The sequence below is a fragment of the Triticum urartu genome, chromosome 2 (assembly GCF_003073215.2).
Source record: "Triticum urartu cultivar G1812 chromosome 2, Tu2.1, whole genome shotgun sequence".
NCBI classification, from domain to species: Eukaryota; Viridiplantae; Streptophyta; class Magnoliopsida; order Poales; family Poaceae; genus Triticum; species Triticum urartu.
In genome coordinates this window covers 250,624,724-250,642,555 of record NC_053023.1, presented here as the reverse complement: position 1 = coordinate 250,642,555, position 17,832 = coordinate 250,624,724, and the positions used below count along the sequence as shown (strand labels likewise).

Genomic DNA, 17,832 nt, shown 5'->3' with positions numbered 1-17,832 from the left:
AAACCACATCGGCGTAAGACAAAGATCGACGAGCTATAGATGGTGCATTTACCTTCACTCCCTGGTTAACAGATTTTTCCACCAGAGCGCAGCCCCCAGCATGGTTTAGAGTTACCATCCAATTGGAGGCCTCCTAATCTGTCTTATTCACCGCAAGTTCATGCTCTTTAGCCATAGTCTCAATTAGGAGAGAAGAATCAACATCACTGTCAGAAGACATGGACGGTTCTTGCTCTTGTGGTGACAGACGACAGGTCTTGCCCCAATGAGCAGATGACTCTCTTTTCTCCCCATTCTTAGGGTTAGATTGTTCTCCCTCCAATCCCTGATCATCTCATTTACGTTTAGGAGTCTGATCAGTTTTGGTGGGAGCATCTTTAGCATCCACACGAACAGTCTCCTCATGTACAGGATTTATCACCAGGATTTCCTCAACTTCATATGTGAATTTGTAAAAACGGCCCCCCAAGACCCCTTCAGCTGTGGTAGGGAGCTGCTTCACAGATCTGCACCCAATTTTGGCCCTAACTGAAGATGGGCGATTCATAGTGGGCATATCCACTTCTAGGGTTATGCCCACAAGCCCGCCCACATAAGCCACAGTTTTATCACAGCGTTTGTTAGGGGGGATCTTCCCAATTCTCACTCAAGCAACTTCCAGGAGCCCTTCTGAATCAATATCTTCGGACCAAGGGGAAAACTTGATCGAAACTCCACACTGCTTCAACTTAATATGTTCAACAAACAGAGCGCGATCAACTTCTCTGGGATTAGGCATACGCATCACAAACATCTGAGGAGCGAAAAATTTAGCAGAGCAACGCCATCCCTGCCCCACATACACACTAAGCTCATGCTCTATATCCTTAGTCAGTGGAGACCCCTCGGTGATAGTGACTACAATATTGTAAATCCTCTCTCTAGGCTGCCTATCGATACTAAAATCAGGAATGTAGAAGAAACCTTGCCCTTTGCTTTGAAAAGCACACATAGCAGGAGAAAATTCCCAAGGCAAGAACTCAGTGCAAAAAACAGATAGATGTCCTTTCTTCTTGCACCGCTCGCATATCGCTTGCAGGCATCTAGCAGTGGGGTGCCCAGTCAGATTACAGATCTGACATGGGTGGGGGAAGGGAGCGATGTTACCAGTATGCTCAGGAGGCCCACGCGCGTGAGGTGATGCGGGATTCTTCTCCACCGCGCGCGGCTCGCTCGTGTTCCCATCATCATCTCCCCACCTCCCCTGCCGAGGCGGAGCAGCGTGTTTGTCTCCAGCAGCCTCATCCCACTTCCTGGATCCAGCATCACTAGATCCAGAAGCCTTCTGAGTCGAGGATCCTCCCGAATCCGTCTTGCGCTTCCAGACGTTGTGGTCGAAGCCGCGGCCGCGACCCCGGCCCCGATCGAAACGACCAGCCCCCCGACCATGTCGCCCCGCACCGAAGCCCTCTTCTCTCATGGTGTTCTCCTCACAGATCGGAGCAGGGGTGGGTGAAAGTGGTGGAGAACTAACAACTTGAGCAAAGGAACGAGGGTCGCCCCGGATTTTGCCCTCCCACCAAGAGAAAGAACGAGGAACCCTAGATCGAGGGGGCGACGGCGCGCCCCAGAAGTGTGAGAGGCTCTCGTCGAGATCCAGAATTTGGGAGGAGGGGGTGGGGCTCTGTTTTATATGTGTGGTGCACAGGGAAACCCTAGGGTCAAGAGATCCATGGCGGTCCGATCCCCCCCGCCCCACGTGTCGAACATCGGGGTAATGGTGGCCCGGGCCACACCCCAAAATCCCCGGCCCTCCTGTCAGGCGGATGGGGCGGCCCCCACCGCGAGCGCCCGCTCCCTTTTGACTTGTGGGTGCCTCCGCCGACGAGCTCGCACCGGCAACCACCGCGATTGGCGCCGGAATCCTGTCACGAACACGAGCAAAATGGCAGGGAAACGCGATGATATCACCGATGTCGAAGGACTCACCCTCCCGGAGGAACCGCACATCCACCGTCTCCCCGCGATCGTCAAGAAGGACAATGCGTAGCACCTCACGTCGAAGCCAGAGTACGCCGTCATCCAGCGAGATCCGCCTCGTCGACACGAGATCCGATGCGAACCAGACCCGCCACTGCGCATCGCCTGCGCCGCGCGAATCTCCTGCGGAACCCGCACCTCGCGAGCCCCCCGCGCGGGTCGCACCGCCGTGTGCTCCACCAGCGCCGCCTCGAGCGCCGTCCACGCCACCGCGCGAGGCGTGTGCGCCGCCGCGCGAGTCGCGTGTGTCGCTCGCCATTACAGTGCTCCACCTTACCACACTAAAGATAAGGCGATATTTAAATAGAGTCATCGCGCACACACATTTATGAATATGTATGCATGAAATTTTCTTTTGTTTTTTTTAAGATTTTAAAACGTACTTAAAATGCATTTTTTGGCAAGTGGGTGCAGATGCCCCTGGTTCAGATCGTGCCCACTCGAGATATCCCGGACAGATAGGTTCGGAATGGTGCCCGCCTCGGAGATGCCCTTGCTCCCCGATCCCAAGTCGTCAAGTTCGCTGCACCTCCCGTCCCCGTGATGCCCTCGCCGTGACCTCACCGGCGGCCGCTATGACCTCGCCGGCTTCCACCTCTTCCTGGTTCTCCGGAATCGTGCGCACAGCATCCGGTAATCCCCCTTCTTCAGCCATGCCTCCCGCCGGCGGCGTCACCTCCGCCCCCGTCTCCCTTCCCGACACCCCTGCTGCCGTGAGCGGCAAGGGTGGCGTCGTTGCCCCTGTAGCCACCACAGGCGTATGCGCTCGCAGGAAGCAGCTCCAGGGCACGCTGTTCAAGTACGGGCCCAAGTCCGCTCAGGTACGGGCCTATTTCTCTCGTGCGTCAAGCCTCTCGTCGTAGCTCGCAGTGATGATCTATGGACGGTTTCGAGTTTTTCTTTTCTTTTTCCCAGGGGTGTTGGATTCAGTTCCGCTCATCAGCTGCATGCTCTTAAGTGCTTCGCAATTCCTTTGGCGTGGGAATTCTTTGGATCGGATGTTCTGGATGCTTCTAGAATGGTACCTCTTACCTGCGTGGCATTTGGAACTCGAGATTCCCCCTAGTGTTCGAGATGCGGGATCTCCTGTTTGGATTTGCAGCGTCCTGCTTTTTAGCTTGTGGGATTCTACGTTGATGCGTGTGGTTCTTTGATTCCTGTAGGAAAAAGGAAGCTTGTATAATCTTTCACGACCCACATGGGTGAGTGATTTTGCTTTCGGTTGCTTTTGGTGGTCCCGACTTAGCCATCATGTTCTTTTTTATTCCTGACTAAGGGCAGGGCAAAAACATCGAACAGATGGTGTCATCCCGGGACTCAGGAACAACATCTTAGAACCTGTTTTATCCTCTGAACAAGCAACAACAAACACTAGAACTAGAGTTATAAACCTTCCGATGACTACAAAGTGGATTCACCCTTGGAAACGCTCTGGTGTAATTGGTAAAAATCAAGTCCGGCGGGTGCCAACCATCTAACGCTAGCACCCAAATTTTCCTCAAAATGCAACATCTTCAATATAATTAGATGTTCAACATCATATTTGCGATACAAATAGATAGTAAAATAAACTATGACTAATCAATCATCATCACGTCCAAAGCCATGGAAGCTACCTCCTCGGACACATCGGAGAGGGCATCACTGGAGGCGGCTGGAGCGGTGACTGGCGTGGGAGTGGCGACAGGCTCCTCCGCGGCATATACGTGGGTGTTGTGGCAGTTCTCCCTAAGTGACCGTCTCGTGCCGCTCCGCCCGATCGAGAGCATCACGAACTTTGCACTTCTCATACTCAGCGTAGGCTAAATGATGGGCGGCGAGCGCCACGGGTGCCGTGATGGGCGGCACACGCCTTTGTGTAGGCTCACACTCCATTGGCTTCGGCATGATGGGCACATGAAGAGATTGACATTGTGATGGTTGCGGGGCGCCATGGCGGCTTTCAAAGAGACTGGGCGGCGAGGGGAGGGGAGCGACATCCAGTTTTAAGGGGAGTGAAACCATGTCTGGAAGTGGAGGGTGCGGGAGGGAAATCGCTTTGGGAAGGCGACGCGACGGCGGGAAATCCTGTTGGGGAGCGGGGCGGCGATCCGCGATCATAATCGATGGGTTCTGACTGTTAGATCCGACGTGGTAGCCCTTTGATTTGGGCCGGGCTGGGGGATTTAAGACGTCTTGACGGTCCGTGTCGGAGGCTTCAAAGTGTCTGGATAATCCTGTCCGGACATTTGAGGCCGGAGTAGGGGTCCACGCTGGAGATGCCCTAATTCCTTTGCTGATATTGCATGGTCATGCCTTTTGTTGATTTGTCCATTAGTGTCTGCCATTTCTTGTGGAAGAAAGCCTACTCAATATACAATGTAGACCCTTTATGCATGTCCTTTTCTTGTTTTCTCCAGCTTATGTCTTATGGGTTTCAGCTTTAGCCTACCCCAATTTATTTGGGACTAAAGGCTTTGTTGTTGTTAAAAATATTTAATGGTCAGATTATCATTTGAGTACAATGCTCTGTATTTTTTCTGAGAACATAACTGATAGTTATCCTGTACAAAAGAGGTATGATAGTGTACAAAGGATTGGTCGTAAACATATGACATAGTAGATTTTTTCAAGCACAAGAACTTTTTACATCTGGCAGTGTCTACCTGAAATCTCTTAGAAGCCTTTATCTTTTTAGCATATACACATGTCCATTATTTATTTTTTGTTATATTATCTGGGATTTAGAAAAAAAGAATATTATTTTGATTTCTCGATACCCCTCATCACATTATGGTTTGCATTATTCCATCGACAAATTCTCTTCATGAATTGTTAATATTATTTTGATTTCTCGATACCCCTCATCATATTGTGGTTTGCATGATTCCATCTACAAATTCTCTTCATGAATTGTTTTATGTTTATTGTTATTGTTGCAGCGTTTGTGTGATAACTTGACATCCCTTTTTCAGGTTGCGTTCAGGACTCGTGATTTTACCCGTCAGGTGATTTTCATTGGTGGTTTGGCAGATGGGCTCTTAGCAACTGAGTAAGTTGCTTTTCTTTTTAAGTCTCACGCAGAGTCAGCCACTCTTATTAGCTATATAGTTCCATTAAATATTTGATCATAGCATTGTTTTCCTCCAAAGGATACCATTGTTAGGGAAATAGCAACTTGTATTCCATTGGGGCCAAGGGCTAATATATATAGTACATGTACAGGTGGTAAATATGTAAACAACTCCATGACGCTTTCATTCTCTTCTTTTCTTTCTCTCTCCTCAAGTCCTCTATTCCGGTCTTCCACCTCCGCTCCCCCATCGCCTCTTCTCCCTTTCTCCTCCGCTGGTTTGTCTCGCTGGAGAAGGAGGGGAGAGGAGCTCGGTGCCACCCTCCCCTTTGTAGATCCACTTGGTTTGCATCCTTTATGGTTAGTTTGGGCTTCCTCTTGGTGGTTTGGAGGCACCTTCGAGCTCGTTTCTCTGACGTCCATGGCATTGCAGCCACCGTGGTTATCCTCATTTTCGGCCTTTCCATGGTACGTTTGGTTGTAGCCCTCTCAAATAACCTCCCTTATACTGTCTTTGCCGGATCTAACCCTCCTTCAATCCCCTTGCCTCGCGGTTGAATTTTGGAGAGTTGGGTTTTCCGTCGGCAAGTCGTGGTCTCTCCCTTTCAACAATTTCCCATGCCCCTGCTGCTGGTTCCATTTGTTTAGTTCACCGGGTTAGCTTAACCCCATCCTTTTCTTCCGATGTCCAAATTCTGCTTGTGGTGCTTCACAGATGGGTGTCCAGCAATCTGTTCAGGCCAGATCAGGTCAGGTGCCGGTGTTTTCTTGCAATCTTTGCCATCTGATCTTCTTTGCGGGGGTGATGCTTTCCTTGTGCTATCTATGCATCTCCATAAGACTATCCCTGCCGTGTCTCTTGCTAGTCTCCTGCTTGAGATCTCTTCAACCTCCATAAGTGGAGGCCCCTTTCTGGGTTTCGGATCTGAGTGGCTGGCGTGGCTCTTAGTATTGAACGGCGTTGCATCCGACATCCACTGCCCATTTCAGGGGTGTCTCCCAGATCGCTAGCAAGTGCTTTTTTCCTTCTCATTCAACTCTTTCATCAGTATTCTACATGTCCAACACTGTCGTCAGCTGGTGCATGAGCATCCCCATCTTCTCAGGCATCAACAACTTCTGCAACCTCCAATATCCAATCGGATCTAGTGGAGGCCCTTCTGTCTGCAAGATGCTTTCTCCAGCTGGTGGTGGCCACCGTTCGAGCCCGTTCTTGGAGTTGGTCCGCGGAGGAGCTCGTCAGCAGACGTGTGTGCATGTATCACGGCAAGCTGTGGAGTTATCCAAGACACGTGTTAATGTTCAAAATATCGTCCAACTCACCGATTTATTGCTTATCGGTGGGTGGTCGCTAAGATTATACCTTATCTTTGCTATTTATCATTTGGGCCGATTTCTCGCTCTGACAAGCGACTAATCAGGAATCTAGCGATTAATCAGGCTGGGCCATGTGGTTAGAAATCCCAAAATAGGGCTCCCCTTCGGTAGCCTCCCGCACGTCACACTTCATCACCCGTTCGATAGGACATGTGTTGTAGTGTTGTCCTATTCTATTTGTCATTGAGTCATTGTTTGACATGTAATATGTAGTTATGCATTGATGTAGTGTTGTCCTATTCTATTTGTCATTGACTCATTGTTTGACATGTAATATGTAGTTATGCATTGATGTAGTGTTGTCCTATTTAAAAGCATAGAGCACAGTGACTGGTTGTTTCCATTTTTACCTTATTAGTGCTTGGAACCTAGGAATTCCAAGCAAAAACAGGCCGATTAGTAGTCAACAGATAAAATCAATTAATCGACCGATTTCCAATTAATCTCTAATCCCCAGCGGAATGAAATGCTAACAATAAGTGATATCCTCAACATTTATCCTATTAGGAGTGTGTACACGTGTATTTTCAGGATCATGTATAAGCTTGCTTTAGTTTTATGGGACTTTCAAGTCTCTGACAATGTAATGTTTTGCGGGGCGGGATGTGCCCCACTGTTTTTAATATAATGCAGGGTGGGTGTTGTTGTGCCAAAGAAAGGTGGTAAATACGCAGGAAACCCCTCATACAACGGGGAAAATACACATGCTATACATGGAACATAATATAACTCTAACACCGCCCCTCAAACACGGGGCGGATCAGTCTGGCCCTTCGTAAAAAATCTGCCAACTGTAACTTGGAAGGCACATACTGAAGAGCAATCACCTGGTCCTGCATGCCAGCGTACACAAAAGAAGCATCAACACCAATATGCTTGGTGAGCTCATGCTTCACATAGTCACACATAATACTGACAACACTTGTACTGTTAGACAAGAGTGCAGTAGGTGTAGTAACACACCAAACTCCTGAAGTAACCATCGTAACCAAGTCACCGCCGTCAAAAGGGCCACAACCCACAACTCAAACTCCGCACTCGAATGGGAAACTGCGATCTGTTTCTTCGTCTTCCAGGTGAGAGAACCACCAACAAAAACACAGTAAGCAGAAAGTGAATGGCGATCCGAGGGATCACTAGCCCATGTAGCATCAGAATAGGCCCGAAGCTGTAATGAACTGGAGCGGGGAAAGAAAAGACTGTGAGAGATCGTGCCACGAAGACATCGTAGAACACGAAGAAGGGATTATAGTTAACCATACTGGGAGCTGCAGTAGACTGACTCAAACTATGGAGAAGATAGGAGATATCCGAACGAGTGGTAGCTAAATAGACAAAGGCTCCCCACAAGCTGATGTGTCGGATTAGACAAGGGATCACCATCAAAAGCACCGAGGTGAACATTGAGCTCCATGGGAGTCTCAACATTGCACTCATCGGTAAGAGCGGCACGAGCAAGAAGATCCTACACATACCTCTCTTGGGAAATAAAGAAGCCATCAGAGGTAGAGGAAACCTTAATCCCAAGAAAGTAGCAAATAGGGTCAAGACAACCATAAGAGACTGCTCACTAAGACGCGCCTTTACAAAGGCAATGTACTCAGGGTCATTGCCAGTGATGATCATGTCATCAACATATAGAAGAGTTTGATCACGAGGAGAAAGCTGGACAAACAACGCAGGATCATGAGCGCTCGCCAAAACACCAGCGACAATCACCACAAAGGCGAAACGCTCAAACTATGCACGAGGGGCTTGCTTAAGGCCATAGAGGGAGTGACGAAGACAACAAACCATGCCATTAGGAACAGAATAGGTAGTGGCTGCATGTAGACCTCCTCACGCAACTCACTGTTAAGAAAACGACATTCTTAACTTCAAGCTGAGATACAGACCAATGGCGAATAGAGGCCACATCAAGAAGTCTGCGAATAGTGTCACATGGGCCACATGAGCGAAAGTCCCATCATAATCACGAGCTCCTGAAAGCCACGAGCCACAAGACGAGCTTTGTAGCGCTCAAGAGAACTGTCAGAGCGAGTCTTAACCTTGTAGACCCACTTACAAGTGATGGGCAAACTCCAGGAGGAAGAGAAACAAGATCCCACGTGCCGGTGCGCTCAAGAGTAGCAATCTCCTTTGCCATCGCAAGCTGCCATTTAGGATGAACAACATCACAATAAGAAGTTGGCTCAAGAACAGCAGCGTCGACGCTAGAAAAACCAAGGCGGTCAAACATGAGGAGTAGATGAGCACGTAAGTCATAAGTAGGCTTTGACGAGGAAGATGACACATCAGAAGTAGATGGCGCCAGTAGATTCATCCACAAGAGGCAGCGACGGGTATACCCGTGAGTAAAAGATGGAAGAATACAAGGAGGAACCACTGGGATACTCGGGTGATGGAGGCGAGGAAGCCACTGGGGATGAAGGTGCAAAATCCTGTGATAAGCAAGGTGAGGAAACCATAGGAGATGGGTGTGGCAGATCTTCAACGGTCTGAGAAGCAGTAGTGACATGGGTAAACAAGGGCTCAACAGGAGTGATAGGTGTGTCGGAAAAAGTGAGGAAAGAGATATCCTCCATTGAAAAGGTTAAAGAAGATGGACGCAGGTAGAAGGGACGAGGCTCATCAGAAGTCACATCTGGAGAAATACGCATCTGACGACCGACAGGATCCCAACAGCAGATGCTCACCACTGTATCCTAAGAAGACACACTTGACAGACTGAGTGGACAGTTTGGTGCGTTCAGAAGAAGAACCTAGACACAACCAAACAAAGCGCTGAATAATCAGGAGAACGATCAAAAAGGCGCCCGAAAGAAACCCACCCTGCAAAGCAGTGGGAAGCTGAATAGTGATGTCGAGATAGGTAGAAGTGGAAACAACCTCGGCCCAAAAGTGAGGCGGAAGAGAGGCAATGATCATGTACGCACGAGCTGTCTCAAGAAGATGATGATGCTTACACTCGGTCACACCATTCTGGGCGTGAGCACCAGGACAAGAAAGCCAAGCAAGAGTACCTTGCTCAGCAAGGACAACAGTACAACACACAACATCTTGGAGATATACTCTCCAGCAGAGTCAGCATGAAACACATGAATAGGCATAGAGAACTGAGTATGAACCATGGCAACAAAACACTTATGTATAGAAAGAACACTGCGAGAAGACATAAAATACAGCCAAGTGTAGCGAGAGAAATCATCTACTCCCTCCTTCCATCTATATAGGGCCTAATGCGCTTTTCGAGGCTAAGTTTGACTAAATGTTAGAGCAATAATATATGACATGCAACTTACACAAAGCATACCACTAAATTCATATGTGAAAGGAGCTTCCAATGATATATTTTTCATATTACACATCTCATGTATGATTAAATTTGCGAATAGTCAAAGGCTATCTTGAAAAACGCATTAGGCCCTATATAGATGGAAGGAGGGAGTATAAAAAATGATATGCTATCGATGGGCCCCTTTCGAAGCAAAGGCAGCCGGACCCCCTACATCGGAATGAACTAAATCAAAAGGACGCTGAGACACTAACTCACTAGTATGATAAGGTAGCTGAATCTGTTTGCCAAGCCTACAACCCTGACACTTTAAAGAGACATCTCCTGAGGCAGACCCTGCCGAGAACCACAAAGATGACCGAGTAGATGATGCTGCTGATGGAAGGAGCCGGTAGCTGAAGCGACGGTAGCAGAGGGACCGGCGATAGTGGTGGCAAGAGGAAGAAATGTGAAGCCAGTCTAACTCCCAAAGCCACTGAGAATCACAGCGGTGAGGGCCAGCCCCAACCATGGTACACGTGCGCTGATCCTGATGAATACAAGAGTCAACGTCAAGAATGACGTGACAACCAAAGTTGGTAAGCTGACCGGCAGAAAACAAGTTCATTATAAGGCGAGGAAAAAGAAGTGCTAAGTGTGCCTTGTCTAGCAACAGGAAGGGAAGTACCATGCACCAAACTTGTCTAGAGAAGACACAGTTTGTTAAAAGCTGTTGGATCGTCTCTGGCTCTTGATCACAAATAGGGCATTGGCTCGGGTGGGTTAAACCCCTTCGCATTAATCTGTTGGTAGTCCAGCATCTATTGTAAAGCGCAAACCAGAGGAAAAACCAACACTGCTTTGGCGCCCAAGACTTCCAAATAAGCTTCCATGGCTCAAAATAAACAACCCCATGGAATAAGGCCTTATATGCCGAACTGGTTGAGAACTGGCCAGACTCTGAATTTTCAGCGGTGTTCATCTTGCACATCCGGTTTCAGCGGCGTTCATCTTGCACATCCGGTTGTTGCTGCACAACTTGCATCAATTCCCAAATGTCTATGAACTCAGCCAGGGCTGCAATCGTGAGGTCACCAGCAACCTCTTTCACTGTATGGTTCGCTTAGGGAGTAGAGCAAAAAGATTAGGGGCCAAGCCAGCAATGGGCCTCCATCTCCCTACTAGCCAATTATCGGTTCAGAATGAAGTAGAGTTACCGTCACCCACAATTGTCATCATGGCAGTGGAGAAGTAGGCCCGAACTGAGTCATAAACTTGTATAGAGAAAGCACTCTATGGCTTATCCGGTGGCGTCTTGGCTAGCCATAACCATCACATTCTCCATGCACATCCAGAGGATTTTAGATCATGGATACCCATCTATGGATCAACCACGCCCATCAGCTCCCTTCCACCCCTACCTAACAATCACCTCAGACCAGATTTTGGTTCAGGCGTGCCTCATTTCCACAAGCTTGACTTCCTGACATATGACGGTTTAGTCAATCCACTTGGTTGGCTCAATAGGTGCGAGCAGTTTTTTCATGGACAACGCACAGACGAGGCTAACAAGGTCTGGACTGCAGCCTACCACCTCACGTACGGCGCTCAGTTCTGGTACTTACAGCTCAAGCACGAATTCGGCATGCCGGCATGGGAGTGGTTCAAGGAAGCTTGCCACGTTTAGTTTGGTCCGTCACTCCACGCCAATCCCTTGGGCGAGTTGGCATGTCTGCTATTCACTTCCTCGGGTGCAGACTACACCAGCAGGTTTCTAGCGCTTGTTGCAGATCTGCCGCCGCCATCTCCCATGGTTTCCTCACCTTGCTTGTCACAGGATTTTGCACCTTTATCCTCGGTGATTTCCCGCTTCACACATGAGAGGGGGTATTGAAGTGCATATGTGGATTGCCTAGCCCTTTCCATCAGTTCGGCCTTTTGTTTGCGTTGCCTAGTGCATGAAGCTTAACAGCGCTCATGTGCTGCAACAATGTGCCATTAACACCGTCCCAACAACGGTTTCCATACACAACAGGGCTGCCCAAGGGTCTTCGCATTGATGTCGAGCTTCAGCATCCACCTGACCTCCACACCGCTATCTCCTTTGCGAAGGCCTATGAGCAGTGGCATTTCCCTCCAACAACATCACCAACCAGGCTTCTGGTTCTACAGGGCCCTTGTGCCCCTCCGATCTTCCCGTGGTCAATGCAACTACAATACCGTCCCCGCTACCGCCACTAGCACCTGTTTTGCCGTCGACCACTGCAGAGCCAACCCTGCCACGGCTGGTTCGGCGCCTCACTCCAGCTGAGTTAGTAGAACGTCGTCGTCAGGATCTTTGCTTCAACAGCGATGAGATTTATGTTCGGGGTCACCGGTGTGCGCGACTATTCTTAATCGTGGCTGATGACTACGACCAAGATAGTTCCACATCTGGTCATAGTCATCAGAGTAGGGGTGGGCATTTGGTATAAACCGAAAATTCGGTTTCTATCATTCTGTTTATTTTCAAATTCGGTTAGCTAAGCTAGAAACGGAAAATGGGAATTGAAAATAACTAACCGAAAGTTTGGTTAACGAACTTATTTGGTGTGATTTTGGTTTCTACCGGACAGACCTTGCCTTTACCAAATCTGCTGAGAGCAACCTCTTATATATAGCAGGATGTCCCTGCCTTATCTCCTCAGCGATGCGAGGTTGGACTAAAGTTTCCGATCGGCTATTTGCATTCTCGTACGTGGGCAGTTTCATGCAAGGGGGCAGTTTCATATAAGTGCCCAGCCCATGATCCAAAAAAGTGGTGTCCTAGTTTCTGCTTGTCGCCATGGCTTTGATGGTAGCGAAGTGGTTGGGTACGGGAGAAGTGGAGAGCGACATTCCTTCGATCTGGGTGAGTGTTCCACGTTAGTCTGTGTTCTGTCTCAGGTATAGTTCGGCATGATTTCGGCTAACCGAGATAAATATCGAATCAACCGAACTTACTTTGGCTTTTGGAAATAAAAACCAAAATTATTTATACTATTATAAAAACTGAAAATTCGGTTTTGTCAGTTTCGGCTTTGGTTCGGTGTTCGGTTCATCGGTTTTTATGCCCACCCCTACATCAGAGGCCAAGATCCCCTGGGAGGCAATTGACAACCTACAGCTTGTGGACAAGCTGTTTTTCAAGGAAGGGAGAGATGCTATGTGGACCAGTCCATCAAACATGGAGTCTTATCCCTTAATTAGAGTCCTAGTTGATTAAGCATCTTTATTAGGAAAGAGTCCAGTCAGTTTAGAGATTGTATTAGAGTTTGAATAGATCAATAGATTTACCGGCTTGTTGGTCATGTCTTGTCTACTATACAAGGGGCCGACCCCTCAATAAAGCATAGAAGAATATTGTTGTTTACTTTTATCTACTTTTCAGTAATAGGGTTAGGTCAGTAGTAGATTCTTCCATTTTGTTGGCCCAAGGGGGTAGGTCATTACAAGCAGAGATATTTCTAACCCAATCATTGGGTATAGGGTACCATCCAGGGTCATGTCCCAGTTATGCATTTTATGATTGGCTCCATGCCAATTGTTAATCGATGATACATGCTTATAATTGAAAACATTATTCTTGTAACTTTCTTTCTTCCTTGTGTTCTACTATGTTCACCTCTGTTAGTCTTGGCAGTGATAAATATATGATTCTGTTTTCTTAATTATTACTGGCACATGCTGTCCATCAAAGCCTGACACCAAGCATAGCCATGTTATGCTAAATTGTATTTGCCCCATTATTTGTTGTACTGCTGACATAAAACATTTTTTTTATTTGCAAGTAGTTCATTTTAGCGTATTAATCATCATCTCTGATAACTGTGCCCTCAACTTAACTACTGCATGTAATGGGCAAGCTTCTGTTAAAGTATGTGTTCATTTGGTCATTTTTATGCTTCAATAAGTTTAGCATCCTTTACTTATCTCTTGGTTTTTCTTATTTCTGGCCTTGCGTTATCTAAATGCTGCCTTCTGTCAACTAAAAACACTCTTTACAATGCTGACCTTGTCCCAACATTTAAGGCAAAATATGTGTTGCTCAAGGTGCTAGAAATTCCAAGCATCACACGTGGTATGGGGTTTATGCCTAATGCCCTGTCAGTCTAACCAAAGATAATTACTCCCTCCATTTTTGTATACAAGGCCACAAACCCATATTACAGGTACCAAGGCAAAAGTAAATGTGTGCTTAAGGCAATATACTAGCAAGCTAGCTTGTCTCCTTGTTTGTCGTGTTAATTAATGCATATTTTTCTATCCCACCTACAACAAACCAATGCTCTCACTCCTTTTGGTTGATTAATGAGGCTCATGCAAGCCAACCTTCTCACACCCACATGCATGCAAGGGATAATTAATGCCCCCTTTGCTAGTACGAGGCAAATACCATCAGTTTGTCTCGATTAGTGTTTGTGGCCTTGTATAGTTGCAAATTATAATTTTGATTGTGGCCTTGTATATAAAAATGGAGGGAGTATTAGAATTTGTTTTGGTCCCGGTTAACAGAAATCTTTCAAAGTGAGACAGCCTCAAAACCACGGCAAAGTGTCAGCAAATTTATGCATGTTCAAGGAGGTGGTGGTGGACTGATGGAACAAATTGATCATAACACGCTTTCAGAAATATATTATCATAATGCAAAACTTATCTGTTTTATTTGATTATTTATATAACACTTAAGTCTGATTCTATAGCACTAATCCATTTCGAAAACCTAACAGTTACTTGGAACCATTGTCACTTGCGTTGGAGGTTGAGAAATGGTCACTGGTTCAACCATTACTTTCTTCATCATATACTGGATACGGAATTTCCAGCTTGGAGCAAGTATGTTCTTTACTAGTCAATAATTACATCAGCTTGTTCATCCTTGTATCAAATAGAATAACATTTTCTGAATTGTAGCAAAGCATGAATAGACCAATATCCTTGAGGTGTTCTCATTATTACATGATAAAAGAGGATCTGAGGTTCTGTGTTTTAAAAGCCTTTTTACTCCTTCAGTACAGCAGATATTCTTGATAATCGGATTTTGAATTATGCGATGGAGTTGCTCTTAAGTTATACAACTCTATAAGTGTAACCTGTTTTTGCTTCTTGAAACTTGACCCTTTGAGAGCCTTTTGAAGTCCCCTTGGTTTTTTGTATGAACTCTATCACATGGAAAAATGTCAGCTACAAATTTTATGCATAGGAGAATCAACATTTCATTGTGTCAAGACCTGGACTAGACTTAACTAAATTTTAACAATCAACCAAGCAATTTCAGAGAGAATTTGGAGGAAATCAACCTAGGGTTTGTATTCCTTGAAAAAGGGGAAAGTAGGAGAAGCACGCCACAGGCGGCTAGGGTTTATACTCGATTTCATTCAGCGTGTCCAAAATGGAGAAAGAGGGGAGGCTTTATAGCCATTACAACACAAAGACTGAAGAAAAGCAACACTGCGCACATGCGCTTGTCGGAAAGTAAACAACGATGGGTCGAAGGATTGGAGCCCTAGGATGAAGCATCAAAAGGTGAGCAGCGGCACCAGTGGCGAACCGTTATCATCAAGGGAGAGCCACTGGATAGGCAATCGACGGTTTAAACTAGATCTGGCACGAAGAAACAGGGGAAGGTTACTACATAGTCAGCATGGCACACTTCTACAGCCTGACACATTATTACCTTCAAAATTCACACACATAAAAATAACTAGCAGAAACACAAAGTACCATTGGTACTGTGAAACTTACCGGTGAAAGATCGTGGATGTCGCCTAGAGGGTGTGTGTGTGTGTGGGGGGGGGGGGAATAGGCGCTTCAAAAATAATTATGGTTTAGGCTTGAACAAATGCGGAATAAAACTAGTGTTTAATTTGTCAAGCACAAAACCTAAAACAACTAGGCTCACCTATGTGCACCAACAACCTATGCTAAGCAAGACAGACAACTAAGTGACCGCAAGATATATAACATGAAACACTATGGCTATCACAAAGTAAAGTGCATAAGTAAAGGGCTCGGTTAAGAGATAATTGAGGCACGCGGAGACGACGATGTATCCTGAAGTTGACACCCTTGCGGATGCTAATCTCCGTTTGAAGCGGTGTGGAGGCACAATGCTCCCCAAGAAGCCACTAGGGCCACCGTAATCTCCTCACGCCCTCGCATAATGCAAGATGCCGTGATTCCACTAAGGGACCCTTGAGGGCGGTCACCGAACCCGTACAAATGGCAACCCTTGGGGGCGGTCACCGAACCCGTACACTTTGACAACTCTTGGAGGCGGTCACCGGAACTCGTACAAATTGCTCGGGGCAATCTCCACAACCTAATTGGAGACCCCGACGCAAGCTCGGAGCTTTACACCACAATGATCGAGCTCCGAGACACCACCAATCGTCTAGGGCGCCCAAGCACCCAAGAGGAACAAGCTCTAGTGTACCAAGCACCGAAGAGTAATAAGCTTCTCAACTATTCACTTCCACGTATCGCCGTGGAGAACTCAAACTGATGCAACTAATGCAATGGCAAGGGCACACGGAGTGCCCAAGTCCCTCACTCTCAAATCCCACCAAAGCAACGAAAGCTATGGAGGAAAATGAGAGGAAGAACAAGGAGAACACTAAGAACTCCAAGATCTAGATCCAAGGGGTTCCCCTCACATAGAGGAGAAAGTGATTGGTGGAAATGTGGATCTAGATCTCCTCTCTCTTTTCCCCCAAAACTAGGAGGGATTGAGAGATAGCAAGCTCGAAGAAGCTCAACAATGGGGGAAGAACACGAGCTCAAAGGATAAGAATCATTGGGGAAGAAGACCCCCTTTTATAGGCCTCCCCAAATCCAATCGTTATGTGCACTGGACGCACAGAAGCCGTACTACCGCTCGGGTGGAAGTACCCGGAGTATAGTGCACAGAAGAAGCATTCGGAGGCGGCAGTGCCGCCGGAGCGGTACTACCGTTGAGGTTGCAGTATACAGGGGAGAAGCGGTACTACCGCCCCTTACAGCCGCCCTACAACCGTAGAGAGGAAAACGAGTCCAGAGGCGATAAAATAGGTGGAAGTAGCAGCGGTAGTGGCTGGCCGGTAGTACCGCTTAGAGCAGTACTACCGCTCGCCACTACCGCTGAAGTGATAAAGAGTCCAGAAGCCGAAAAAAGTGGTAGTGCCCGCGACACTGGAACCGCGGAAGTACCGCGCAAGCGGTACTACTGCTGCCCAGGGCGGTACTACCGCTAGAGAGCAACAAAAGGCCTAAGCAACGACACTGGAACTGCGGAAGTACCGCGCAAGCGGTACTACCGCTGTCCAGGGTGGTACTACCGCTAGAGAGCAACAAAAGGCCTAAGCAAAACAGATGGATGCGGGAAAGCCTGAACTGCCATAACTTCTGTAAATGAGCTCCGAATTGAGCAAACTCAAGCTTGTTGGATAGATGACGAAAAATACTATCCAACAGCGACCGGTTATAGTAAGAAGTGGTAGAGGGAGTATGCCTAAGATATAGAGATGTGAAACTTCTATGAATGAAGAACCGGCAGAAACTCCAACACCTGAAACATCATAGACGATGCATATATGAACTCCGTTTTCGATGAACTCAAGCTTGTCATGAAGATGACCATAAGCTCTAAAACTCACAAAGAGAAACACCAAACAAGAACCAAGAAAGATGATGCAAGGATGCAATGGTTTGAGCTCTCTACGAACGATATGATCAAGCTACCAACTTGAGAGCCCCCCTTAATAGTAGGGCAATCGATCCTATAACCCGGTCTCCCAACTACCACCATTAGACCGGTAAAATAGAAATCCTATCACGGGCAAACCTTTGCCTTGAACATAGTTCACTTGAGCTAGATGATGACGATCTTAACTCTCTCAAGTTGGACCACCTTTCTTGATTGCGTTGGCTTGATGAAGACTAGTAGATTGCTCCCCCATACTCCACTATGGGTGAGCCACACTTTGGAACATCTTCACAAGTCCATTGTCACCACAATGGACGACAAGCTTCAAGCATGATCTCTTCGTGATGCTCCACTTGAACTTGCACACTACAATCTTGATGACGATCACCACTTCATGTCATCCTCTAT

General features: G+C 47.1%; 1 protein-coding gene across 1 annotated transcript in view; it reads left to right on the top strand.

Annotated features, from left to right (window-relative positions):
- Positions 1–2,440: 2,440 nt before the first annotated feature.
- The window catches only part of LOC125536955 (UPF0613 protein PB24D3.06c), a 48,885-nt gene continuing 33,493 nt past the window's right edge, over positions 2,441–17,832 (top strand). The window contains exons 1-3 of the mRNA XM_048700249.1: positions 2,441–2,840; positions 4,974–5,050; positions 14,471–14,576. Of these exons, the coding sequence (XP_048556206.1) occupies positions 2,595–2,840; positions 4,974–5,050; positions 14,471–14,576 (429 nt within the window). The 5' untranslated portion in view covers positions 2,441–2,594. The remainder of the gene's footprint in view (positions 2,841–4,973; positions 5,051–14,470; positions 14,577–17,832) is intronic.